We start from the raw sequence: 13454 nt of genomic DNA, 5'->3' as shown, positions 1-13454 counted from the left end.
CTCATGACAGTAGAGAAATTAGAACCCAATCAGATATGGCTTTCAAAGTGTGTTCTTTAATAGATACTACAAGCCATGTAATCAGAAGTTATCTCCAGCTATGAATAAGAGATGTGCACTTCACTTAGATTTTTGTGTTTTCAATTCAAGAAAGGGATCGATCATAGGTTAGAAATTTCTCATTCCATGTTGCAGAAGCAGTTATGCCATGAACGTTTTTGCTCTCTTTAGTGTATAGTTAATGCATAGTTTTCTGTTTTTTAAAATAACTACTACAGAATGATGCAGTGTGTTTACAAGTATTCATTGACCAAGCAAAAGCACAAAGTTTAAAAAAAAAAAAAGTCCAGGACCTCCGACAAATGCCTAAAGATAAAAATAAATTAAAATGTAAAAAAAAAAACACACCGTAAAATAACACACACACATGAAAAAAGACCAAAAAAAAAAAAACCCAACTTAACTTGGGTGCTGTTATGCCTCTCCAAGTTACTTAATATTCAGATGATATTAGGGAAACGCTTCAAAAAAAAAAATGAATGAGATGACGAATGTCAAAGTATTTTTCATATTCGGGTAAATCAACATCTAGCTTATGCAAATTCCTTGAGGCCAGACACCACGTCCTATATTTTTACATCCGCAGCATCCAGCACAGTGCCTGGAGAGCAGAGCTCGCCCAGTACAGGGAGTAACTTTTCCAAATGTTCTGGGAGGAGAGACCCTATTAAAGGCATGGTTCTCTTCTGTCTGCACTCTATCAATTCAGAAACTAAAAATATTGATAATTTTCTGTAGCTCAGGAGCTTCTATAAATTAAGGTGGCATCCCTGCGGTGAGAGGGAAGTCTCGGTCTTTGGAAGGAGTGGCTGAGTCACCTACTCTCCAGAGCCCAAATTGGAAAGTGCAGCTTCTGTGGTAGCTTGGCTCCTTTCCCGAGCTGGGCAAAGGAGGTTTAGTCCCAAAACTGTTTGGACTTTGTTCAGCCACCAATATCTGGGTTCAGCATGATTCCTGACCTTTACCTCAAACTGGCGATTTCAAACACGACTGAACAAGAAAGTCATGTCCCAAGTCAAGGCCAGGGGCAACACAGAAGTCTGGGTTAGTAGAACCGCCACAGAGAAATGATTGCAATGAATGAAGCATTGACTATAAATGATTCTAAACAGCTCAAATATTAAAACTACTCTGCCAGAAAGAAAGTTTAAAAGTGTGATATTTTTGAAGAGAAAGATACTTTCCAGAGAGCTAAATGCTCTCCCTACGTAGACAAAACACTTTTTTTCTTTCTTTCTAGAGAGAGCGTATGTTTCTCTCTGCTGTGGAGTTTGGCTCCTAAAACGTCGTTCATAATCTGAGAACCAAAAACTGATTATTTTAAAAAGACATTTCTTAAGCTGACCTAGTTTGGAAGCCCAGATGCCTTTAAATTGCTAATGAACTGGAATCATTCATGAGAATGGGGCTTTTGAATGCTGAGAATGTTCTTCGGGTCTAAGCACAAAGATATTTGGCACCGATGACTGTAAATATTTGTAAAACCCTGGGTAAATGGCCACTGTTTGACCACATTCAAACCTTACTTCCCGCACAGTAGTGGAGAGGCTGGTTATCTAGGGTGATTGGTTAGGGGGATTTTTGTGGAGTTTTTTTCTCTTTGCTTTTAATAAAAACCCAAGCGACCTCATTCTCCCATTCTACATCTCTTTTACACTCTCTATGCATGTTTACCTGGCATTTGTTGGCTCTTCAAGACAGTTTCAATTAATCAGCCTACTTTTCAGCAGAGTTTTTTCCTTTCCCTTTACATCACAAGTTTTCTAAGTTTCTGCCCAACACAAAGAATAAAATACCAGTCCAAGGTGTGCAGGGGCAGGGCAGGAGGTGGGTGGAGCAGAATTCTTGGCTTTCATAATACAGTTATCGCCAAACGACTTTGTAGAGCAGCTCTAGATTTTCTTTTTCTCCCCCTCTCTCCTCCACAAGTTAGTTTTAGAAATACCAGAGGGAATGCCAGCCATGAAAAGAGCTAGGGTTGGAAAGGAAGGCAGAGTGAGGAGGAGGAGAGAGCAGCAAAGGAATTAGATGTCAAAGGAGAAAGGACTAAGAGGCTCCTCTCAGTGAAAGCTGCAAAAGCCAGATACTCTAACCAGCCAGCCGCTCACCAGATACTCTAACCAGCCAGCTGCTCACCAGATATTAGAACCAGCCAGCAGCTCCCAAATACTCTAACTAGCCAGCTGTTCCCAGATACATTAACCAGCCAGCAGCTCAGATACTCTAACCAGCCCACAGCTCCCAGATACTCTAACCAGCCAGCAGCTTACCAGATACTCTAACCAGCCAGCAGCTACCAGATACTGGAACCAGCCAGCAGCTCACCAGATACTCTAATCGGCCAGCAACTCACAGATACTCTAACCAGCCAGCAACTCACAGATACCCTAACCAGCCAGCAGCTCACAGATACCCTAACCAGCCTGCAGCTCAGTTAAGACCGGCTAGGTTCCTTTTGCCTCATACCCACACCCTAAAAACTTGAGTCATTTCAAAGTTGATTTACTTTGCTCTGGGCCTAGACACCCCAATCTGCTGTTTCAGAAATGTTAAATACTTCATCTTTTAATTCCTACCTCATGATGTTCAAATAAGCATCCAGAAACGCCAAATTAGAAGAATACTGATAGTCCTATTAAGAGCCCCTGCCAATATTTTGATAAATCATGTGTGGCAGAAAGAACTGAGAGTGGCAGGCAGCGGCATGAAGTAAGGGAGCTTTTTAAGAAGGAAAGGGGAATGCCTTTCTGAGAAAGCTGAAGGTGAGAAGACTTCAGGAGTGGAATTCAGCAGAATCCCTGAAGCGAATAAGAAAAGCAAAAGGAAGGTGTCTGGTAAACAAAAGATACCTTTCCCAGTGGAAACAGAATGTTTGCTAAGACTCAGTTTCATATTATTAAATTTGAAACAGCAGTAGAGGATCAGAGGTTCATTCTGCATTATCAAGAATTATCTGATAAAATAATCACCACCAGGCACGGCCAAGATTCCATGGTTATCCATTGTTAGGCATGTCAATACACTGATGTGCATTTGCAAATAATGGAAGGTAAACATTTGAGAGCATGCCAACTTTTGGTCTCCTCTTAAGACACGGGGAGGTTTCATTTCATCTCGAACTTCATGAAACATTCCTGTAGAATCTCTTTTGGGAGAAATCAAATGACTTTTCTTTTTTACCTTTCCAAAAGCATCTATTTTTGAAAGTTAACAGGTGTTTAAGGCATTCAGAATTCATGCAATGCTGTCTGGCTGAAGCAGTGGAGGCAGAAAATAAAGCAAAAAAAAAAAAAAAACCTTGCTGGCACAGTTCAATGGTCCCCCCGTCCTCTTCGCCACCGCTGTCCCGCAGCCCCTGGAGAGGCTCGGGGCTCCCTACATGGGCGGCAGCGCTCGGCTCCCGGCTCAGCCGCCGCCCGCACGACCTTCTCGCCCGCACCGCCCCGCCAAAGAGCCGCTGCTCCTCGCTCGCCCTCGTCCCCGGCGCCCGCCGGCCTTACCCTCTCGAGGACGGCGGCAGGACGCGTCCTCCCGCACCCACGGCTCTCGGAGGCGGAGCGGCGGCGGGGCCCGCCGAGCCTGCAGGGCGCCCGGCGCGCGCGGGTATTTATACAGGAAGCCCGGGCGCCGCACTTCCTACTTCCCATGTGGGGCGCCCTGCGGCGGCAGGTGGAGGCCTGGCCGGCTCCCGGCCCGCCGCGGACCCCCCCTCGAGCACGGGGACCCGCAGCCCGGCGCCCCGGCAGCAGCGCCCCCAGTCCTCCCGCCGCCCACCCCGGGGAAATGGCACCTCCTGCCCGCAGAGCTCGCCGCTCCTCCGCGCACATCCCCACGCAGCCTTGTCTCTTCCTTCCCTGCTCTGGCAGTTTCTTGCTTCCACTTCTAACAGCCCAGACCTGTCTTCCCACCTCCCCGGAACACTGTTTTTACAGAAACACTGCCAAAGCGTGGCTCATCAGAAACACCTCAGACCTGATGTGTCCTTTGGCGTCTAATGGTAAAATTAGAATTCCAGCAAATCAAAGCAGGACAGCCTGAGTTTTCTCTCACAAAATGCAGCCATGGCTTTATGAGACAATGATTCTGATGGAGGTGATTTGTCCACAAATTAAGAGGGGACATGCGCGGGCAGAAACTTGGCTACTGAACCCTCAACTGAAGAAAATGTACCAAAATAATCCACAGACTGGTGGTACTAGGGTGTGCCTTCCTCAGTCGAAAACCTTGCAGGCTTAATTTGCTCGATATTTATAACTGGTTACTTATCTGTTCACTCCCCACACCCCAGTAAGTCACAACTGGCAGTTCGATTCCAAAATCTGTCGGATACTGCGTTTTAGAAATATCACTACTCTCGGCAAGCTCACTCCACATTTGCAACCACAGTCAGGAATGTGCTTCCTAAAAGGAAGGGAGTCACAAGCCCTTTGTGGAAGGGATCTGTGCCTGCCAGTGAAGTAGCAGCGGGAGGCACCGTTCCAAGGGACACAAGCAGACTGCTTCTCAGCTCTCCGCATTGAAGCAAACCTCTAGGTCAAAGCCAAGTGCTGGAGAACACAGTGCATTTCTCATTGTGAGGCCAACCCGGCAGGAGGATGAGCCTACTTGTGGGGGAGGAAGGCAAGGAGACAAGGGAGTTGAGAGAGTAAGAGAGGGCACAGTGGAGGCCAAAGGGAATAGAATCAAAGGATATCTGAGCTTAAAAAGTCCTGCGCTATCAGAGTGCAAACACCTAATCTTAAAGACAAGGAAACTGATATCCAGAGAGATTTAAGTGGTTGGCCAAAATCAGATGGGGGCAGAGCTGGAATGAGAACTGTGTTAGCTGAGAAAGATGCATGTTGATGAAAACAACCCCAAAGGATGTCCACCTTCAAATTTAGTGGTGGCTTAGGCTCTGGGAGAGTCTACCTCAAGGAATTTCCTTGGTGTGGTAAGCATTGTTAATGGACAGGAACCAGGCATAGATAAACAAAGCATCTTCTAAGACACTAGTTTATTTTTTAGTGTCTATACAAAACTTGGGTGCCTTGAACCAAAGTTCAACACAGAGTCCACTTTTTAAATTACCATGCAATTAAAATATAATCTCTTATCCAGGATAAGAGAAGCAACTGCCGCCAATATGAATGAAAACATAGGTTAAGCAATAATTATGTCGCCAGGTGTCACACATGGCGAGGAGGGAAGAAAAAATATTTTGGATCATTGAACAATGTCACCACTGATTATTTTCAACTGTGCAAGATTATAAAAATTAAATTTCTGACATTTAATGAATTGAAATGAACATATGGTATTATGTAAACAGCTCTTTCAGATCTGCCTAAGGAGTCCATGGTAAACATTCATTCATTCCCTGTTCATTTATTGATCTCTAACCACACAAGCTATTAGGTGCTGGGAAGAAAAAAGAGAAGTTAGATACAGTCCCCTGTCCTCAAAGACCTCTCAGTCCAGGGTAAGAGTCGGACAAGCAATCAGGGGACCAGGATAAATAATATAACAAGCTGTGTTATAAGAGCACTGGGGAGAACAACTGAACTAAAGGAAGGAGCTTCCCTGATGTGGGAAAGGGTTAAGTTTAATTTTCACAAAGCAGAAGCCAGAGCTGGCTCTGCCGCTGAAGAGGGAGGGAAAGAGGTTCTAGCGGCCTTGCCAGGAATTTGAAAAGTGGCGCCAAAACGCAGGAGGGCCAATGGTGTGTGCTGGGGGCGGGGTCAAAGCGAGAAGGGCCAATGGTGAAAGGTGGGGGCGGGACCAATAGTGAAAATGGCACCGCATTTGAAAAGCGCGCCAGGAGTGAAAGCAGCCCTGAGTTCACCCAGCCCACCCGGGTGTAGAGAGCACCAGAGCAGCGACTGAGAGCTAATCCGGGAACTTAGTTAGATGTCTCTGATAGGCTGTAACCCCTGAAGTACCCAATCAATGGGGAACAGGGGAGGGACCTGCATGTTAGGTTTAGGGTATAAAAGGCAGTGTTTCTTGCTGTTTGGCGCACCGGCCATTTTATCCAGGTCAGGCGTCTATTCTTGCAAGATGGTTAATAAAAATTCTTTTCTCCTCCACAATCAGTTGAGCTTTTGTTTGGTTACAGGTGCAGCTTTCTTTCTAACACCTGAGACTGTGACTGAAAACTGAGTTTTTAAGTAGCCAAGTAGGGAAGGCGGAGAAGGGTAAACCAGGCAGAGAATACAGCTAGTGCAGAGCACTAGGCGTGGAAGACTTCAGGGGGTGCTTCCCATGATGCAGAAAGCATGCATGCAGAATCAAAGAAGGTGGACCTACACTGACGCAGAGACGGGCAGGAAAGGAAGGGAACAACCTGAGATTTCAGAAACAGAGCTGACGGGACCTGGTATCTGAACTGAACGTGGTGGGATGAGGGAGACAGAGGGATGGAGGCTGTCCATGCCACGCTCTAAGAGCTGGAATAAAGCAGGAGCAGACGCGGGGGAAATGATTCCATTCAAAGCCTGCAGAATCGAGGTGCCTCTGGGACAGACCAGCAGAACTGTCTAGTGGGCTATAAACAGAGACCTGGGGTGGACAGAGTCACTGGGGAATGACCATCGGTGGCAGTGATGGCTGAGATTACCAACCACAAAAAGGAGCGTGGTGTAGATGGACAAGCAGGAGTTTGGGATCCAGACCAATTCAACCACTCCCTCGTTTGCTGAAACCTTAAGCAAATGATCTTACATACCCAAAGTTCATTTTTCCCATGTGTACAGCAGGAAAGCTAATGTTCATTTCACAGGTTGTTGTGAGGGTAAAGAAGAAGTCTCTAAAGCAGCCAGCAAGGTGCTGCTGAGCTGCCCTGGTCTTCATACACAACAGGAGCACGGTCAAAGTTATTCCTCTGAGAAAGGAAGGAAAAGAAAGGGGTCAGAAGGGAGAAACCCGAGAAGATGGAGATTTAAAGGGTGGATAAAAGGAGAGCGCCAATAAGCATAAGAAGGAACTGCTTCTTGTAGACTGCAAAAATGAATGCAAATATTTGGTATCTCAAAAGGAGAAATAAAAATCCAGCCACTTCGAGCTACAAGCAGATTTCCTCTTTCTGAGAAATTACAAATTGCTCACCAGGGAAGGCAATCATGTTCGACTGCATCATGATGGAGAATAACTACCTAATATACATTAGAGATTTTCCTAAAGAAAAGACAAATAATCTTCTCATTAATGGTAAATAACCTACACCATAGTAATTGTATTTTTTTAATTTTTTATTTCTTTTGTAATAATTGTATTAATCTGTAATCTGCCTAAATTCAGATAAAAGCAAAATAAAAACAAATCTCAGTATACTCCATTTGCCATAAATATGAGGCCCCCAAAATTAATATAAAAGTATGACTCTAGATTCTATATAATCTAGATACTTCTATAATAATCCACAACATATTATACTATAATATAATCTATATAATTCATAATAGATATGTATTAGTCAGCCAAAGGGGTGCTGATGCAACATACCAGAAATTGCTTGGTTTTTATAAAGGGTATTTATTTGGGGTAGGAGCTTACAGATACCAGGCCATAAAGCATAAGTTACTTCCCCCACCAAAGTCTATTTTCATGTGTTGGAGCAAGATGGCTGCCGATGTCTGTGAGGGTCCAGGCTTCCTGGGTTCCTACATTCCTGAGGCTTCTCTCTGGGTTCAGAGTTCCTCTCTTTCTGGGGCTTGCTTCTCTTTCCTCTGTGAGCTTACTTCCCAGGGCTCCAGCTTAAGGCTTCCACATCAAACTCCAAAATCAGAACTCCCACATCAAAAACCCCCAGCATTAAAAAGCTTCAACTCTGTCCTTTGCCATGTCTTTGTCTGTGAGTCTCCATCCACTAAGGGGTGGGGATCAACACCCTAATGACGTGGCCCAATCAAAGCCCAAATCATAACTTAATCATGGGAAGCAGATGTGGCTCAACTGATGGAGCATCTCCCTACCACATGGGAGGTCCAGGGTTCAAACCCAGGGCCTCCTGACCCGTGTGGTGAGCTGGCCCATGCATAGTGCTGCAGCGCACAAGGAGTGCCATGCCACACAGGGGTGTCCCCCATATAGGGGTGCCCTACACGCAAGGAGTATGCCCCACAAGGAGAGCCGCCCTGCACGAAGAAAGCTCAACCTGATCAGGAGTGGCGCTGCACACGCGGAGAGCTGATGCAGTAAGATGATGCAACAAAAAGAGACAGATTCCTGGTGCCACCAAGAATGCAAGCAGACACAGAAGAATGCACAGCGAATGGACACGAGAGAGCAGACAACCGGGGCAGAGGGCGGGGAGGGGAAGAGAAATAAAATAAAATAAATCTTAAAAAAAAAAACAAAACTTAATCATGCCCAGGTACAGACCAGATTGCAAACATAATCCAATATCTATTTTTGGAATTCATAACTATATCAAACTGCTAAAATATAAGATATAAAATGTGCTACAGTCCTACCTAAGAAGAAAATCAAGTAGATTTTTTTCTTCAGAAAATTATTCTCTTTAATTAATATAAAGAAAAATCAACATTCATTCTTGTGCTATTGCAATCACTCTTCCTTCCTCTGTAAACTAGTAACCCATACCTTCAACTTGACATCTTAATTACGTCCTGTGGTTAAAATACAATTTTTAAAAAACGGTTTGATTAGTTACGAAAAAGCAAATGGAAGAACATGAGTATTGGGAAACCACCTTCTGCAAGAGGTGCAATTCTCTCTCCACAGGAAAAAATATAAGGCAAAGGTCATGGTGTCCTGCCTCTGGCAGTTTGGTCATTTCCCATTTCCAAGCTGCTACCATTTCATCTGCATTTATCAATTGCATCTAAGGAGGCTCATCGTATTCATTCAGCTTTCATTGAGGGTACTGAGGATAGACATAAGAGTAAGATACAATAGAAACAAGAGTAAGAACAATACGAAGACATGCTCAGGGTGGCAAGGCTCAGACTAGATGGAAACTCAAAATATTACACAGTAATGATCACCCAGTTACCTCAAACTTGATAACAAATGTTCTACAAAGCAAGAAACTATTTCATAAATATGAGAAGCATCTCAACACCTGACAGAGCAAGTAGAAACTAGCCGGACCCCAACAAGAAAATGTGGGTGAGAAAAATCTAACTTCTACTTCCACCAGGCCACACGAAAGCCCATAATTGTTCTGGGTGGAGACCTGGACAGGAGAGCAAGACTCCAGAGGATGTGGCTGAGTCTTCATTTTCTGCTTAACAGCACGAGCAAGCTGGGTTGAAGGCATCCAGGAGAAAACGGAGTTCCTCATCTCTATCACCTAATTCTCTCTTGAAAAAGTGGCACTGCATTAGTCCTGAATTAAGATTCCCCACCAGAAAGTAAAATGAAAGAATCTTAAGAATCCTTACGTTTGCAAGATTTCTATTAATATTCTACTAATATCACCATCTCCTTCAAACTCCTGCAGAAGGCCATCATTTAAAAAAAAAAAAATCCCAAAACAATGGTCCACCAGTAGTCATCCCAGACAGTATACTCATGGCTTATAGGAAATGCAGGTGTCAATTTACATCCACATCATAAATACAAAGTACTCAACTGAATCCGAAGTCCAAAATATGTCTTGGCTTAAAGGATGGGGAACTTCAACCTTGGGATTAAGACTACTCCCTCCAGGGGCCAAATTACTCATAGAGGGGAATCTATAGATGCTAATTTCCCAGTGGATCTTTATTTTGAAAGGCACCTGAAAAACTTCAGTTTTCTCTATGCTCTAGAAAGCCAGATCCCTTCTTTTCCTCTTCCTTGCCCCCCTTCTCCATGTCCCCTGTCTTCTCCAAAAACAGTGAATCACAAAGTCCCTAATGAAACCAGGAGCCAGATGGAGCTGACAAATGCCACCAATGGCAACCAATCAAAGAAACAAAATTAGGGCCATGGAAGTCATGGCTCAGTGGAGAGGAACAATCACTGTTGCATGGAGAAGTGAAGATTCCTTGAGAGTAAGAGATCTGTTTTCTAGTCTGCAAGAGGAAAGAAATCTACTATACTGGGAAAGTCTATTTCCCTTCTATGCCACCACTTGTCATGTGAAGTCCTCCCAAGAAGATGTCTTAAACTGTGGGCTGTTGTCTCAATCTATTCTACTCCAGCACTTGCTATGGGGTGCCCATCCCCATCCAGCCCAACGAGCCTGCAGGACTGTGCCAGGTTTTAAGGTCTGAAGACTGTGCACCACAATGTTGGCATCATCAAGAAAACAGAATCTCAGAGAGACTCTTCTTCCAAACTGTGGTTCTTTAAGTAGCTCCTTCTCATTCGCTTGTCTGCACTCACTGGCCCCTGGAGAAGAATCATATTCAAATTAAATTCCTGAAAATCTTTTTTAATAAGTAACAATTGCAGTCACATGGCATATCTGTGGATTGTGCCTGTTTCCAAGGGCCTTGCAATAATTTTTAAACTCATATTGTGCCTGACAAGCATAGCCACATTTTTTTTCTCATGAAGATCACTGTTACTAGTTGCAAGTAATTAACTAGCCTTTTATTATTTTTTTTAAGATTTATTCTATTTATTTCTCCACCCCATCCCCCCCCCCCAACTGTTCCTCCTGTTGTCTGCTCTCTCTGTCCATTTGTTGTGTGTTCTTCTGTGTCTGCTTGTACTCTCATTAGGTGGCTCTAGGAACCAATCCTGGGACTTTCCAGAGTGGAAGAGAGGCAATTACTCTCTTGCGCCACCTCATCTCCCTGTTCTGCTATGTCTTTTATTTTCTCTCCTCCCTGTCTCTTGTTGCATCATCTTTCTGCGCCGGCTCTCAGTGTCGGCCAGCACTGCGTGGGGCAGTATTCCCATGTGGGCCAGCTAGCCACATGGACCAGCTTGCCCACTAAGAGGCCCTGGGCATCAAACCCTGGACCTCCTATATGGTAGGCGGGAGCCCAATTGGTTGAGCCACATCCGTTTCCCCAACTAGCTCTTAAGGCCAGTAGTGAAGAAAATACTTACTGCCCAGGGTCCTCTCTATTCAGATCTATAGGCTCTCCCTCCTTCCCCTCTAAACCAGCCCTTTCTCTATTCCTCCACTACAGCACTTATAAAGTAATCTGATTATTTACGTGTCTCTCTCCCTCAGCAGACTGCCAGGTAAGTGCTCAAAATATTATTTTTTAACTTTTCCCCTACATCAGCCCCTCCCTCACCCACAGCCTAGGGCATCTCGTGAAACATTTTTCTCTGTGCTCATTTAGTCATTCTGATGTGTACTGTACATAACCACACATACATACATACGCATGAACACAGACACAGGGTTGGCACTCTCTTGTAAATTGGCATCACATAATACATACTTTTGTTGCTTTGCTTTCCTCACTCATCACCACCTTGCATATCTGTCCTTTTTAATGACTGTAAACAGTATATGGTGGCTGTGCTGTCATTTATTCAATCTCTCCTACTTGTTCGAAAGTACATGTGGCATCTGTACTGTTGCTTTTACAAACTTAATAAAAAATTAAGTACTGAATTTCTGTACGAGATAAATCCCACAAGTGGAATTGCTGGTTCAAAGTGTTTATGTTCTTTTAATTTTATTAGGGTTTGGCTTATACTTCCCTTCCACGTAGACTGTAACAGTTCACATTTCCACCAGCTGTGTAAGACAGTACACTTTGTCCATTATTCCTCCAAAAATACCACTAGCAAATTTTAGCATTTCCAGAGTCATTCTTCAGAGACTCAAAACATTTCTAAAATCTACTTGGTCATAGCAACAGAGAGAAAACGCATACTGCATACCAAAAGTTTTTTTTTAATATTCAACATCAGCTTCCTCACAAACACTTTGTAGTTCAGCTACGTGTAGTACATAAAAAGTATTTGTAAATATTGGCATCTATTTCTCTTGCAGCTTGTTCAAAAGAAATAATGAGTTATATGTGCAATTACTTAAGCAGATTTCTGCCACATGGATTTATTATTTTAGTAATTCCTTTCTTTTGTGGTCACTGTGCCTCACTAAATTTCTTATTTGTATTTTCACTAAAAAGACAAATCCTTTTCAGTCTGGGACTGGGTGTGAAAGTGAGGGCTGACAGCAAAGGGCACAAGAGAACATTCCAGGGTTATGGAAATGTTCTAAAACTGGATGGTAATGATGGCTGCAGAACTGTGTAAATTTACTAAGTCATCAAACACTAAAAATGGGTGAAATTTCTGATACATAAACTTTATCTCAATCAAGCTGTTAAATTTGTTTCTTTTCAGTGAGGAACCTTTTAACCAAATTTATACGAGAATTCACAGTAACTTTAAATATTTAAACTACAGTAAAGTGATATTTCTAAAAGCTTTACTTTCCATGAATTAGATGAAAAATGTCAAACCATTCATGGAATAAATTTAACTGAAATTGTACTTGAAACATCTGATAATATAAAACAAGCATAACTCCTCTTCTGCTAATGGAGTCAATATTAACAGCTATTATTTTTCTTCTCAAATACATGAAAGAAAACTTCAGATTGACAACGAAAATGAGTGGAATCAATTTAGAAGAGTATTCGATCTAAATGGAAAGCCATGCTTCAGAGAATGGAATGGCATGACACCTTCTGTGGCTGCATGTGCTAAATCGCCTTTGGGGAAAGTATTCTTAAAAGAACTGCTCACTTGGGAAGGCGATGGTGCTGTTGCTTCAGCAGATTTGTGAATTATACATTCATGACCAATTTTCTTGAGAAACAGAAATTCAGTGCTTAATTTTTCATTAAGCTTGTACTTCTTTCGCTCATTTTCAGCCCAAGGGGATTACTCCAAAATAATTTTTAAAGCTGTTAAATAACAAAATAAATAGTTACAGATTTACACCACACAAAAATGCCAAAACCACCATACCAAGGGCATTCAGATTTCCCACACTTCCAACTGACTTCACCGTCCATCTGACAGCGTCAGACTTTTGCAGCCTCCAATGGGGGCGGTGGCACAAGACACCGGAACATCAAGTAGCTGATGGGGTAGCAGCACGGAGTGCTTCTCTCAGTACCATAGGGACTGGAATGAGTTAGCCATCCTTGGCCACCAGTGCTGAAGCATGTTTTGTTTTATCAGCAAGTGCCCTGCATGTTGAAGGGAGAAGTTAACTTGATTTTGGAGGGTACTGGGAAAAGAGAAGAGTTATTGTATTTCTCCTTTTGCAAATACAAGCTCACATTAAAATTTAAATCTCTTTACATGACATACTCATTTCACACACTACCCGACGAGACCACAGTAAAATCTGGTATTGCAAAGTAGAGGTCTACCATCCATCTTATTTTAATAATAATGCTTCCCTAAAAAAAATGCAAGGCAACCAGCAAGATGGCGGCGGAGTAAGGAGCTCCTAGAGTCAGCTCCTGCTACAGGGC

At 43.3% G+C, this 13454-nt stretch overlaps 1 protein-coding gene across 6 annotated transcripts in view; it reads right to left on the bottom strand.

Annotated features, from left to right (window-relative positions):
• The window catches only part of RNF144B (ring finger protein 144B), a 220906-nt gene that overhangs the window by 80362 nt on the left and 127090 nt on the right, over nt 1-13454 (bottom strand). Inside the window, exon 1 of one of the 6 annotated variants that reach the window (XM_058285294.2) lies at nt 4231-4454. The exons of 3 other annotated variants lie outside the window; for them this stretch is intronic. Coding sequence is in view for 1 of the 3 variants with exons in the window: in XM_058285291.2 (XP_058141274.1) it covers nt 3851-3887 (37 nt within the window). In the remaining 2 variants the exon portion in view is untranslated. Of the gene's footprint in view, nt 1-3560; nt 3817-3850; nt 3979-4230; nt 4455-13454 lie in introns of those variants that run through there. 2 more of the 6 variants (XM_058285291.2, XM_058285292.2) reach the window with 2 other exon arrangements.

This window comes from Dasypus novemcinctus, chromosome 22 (assembly GCF_030445035.2).
Source record: "Dasypus novemcinctus isolate mDasNov1 chromosome 22, mDasNov1.1.hap2, whole genome shotgun sequence".
NCBI lineage: Eukaryota > Metazoa > Chordata > Mammalia > Cingulata > Dasypodidae > Dasypus > Dasypus novemcinctus.
The sequence above is the reverse complement of the archived record's forward strand: the minus strand, read 5'-3'. Positions and strand labels throughout refer to the sequence as shown.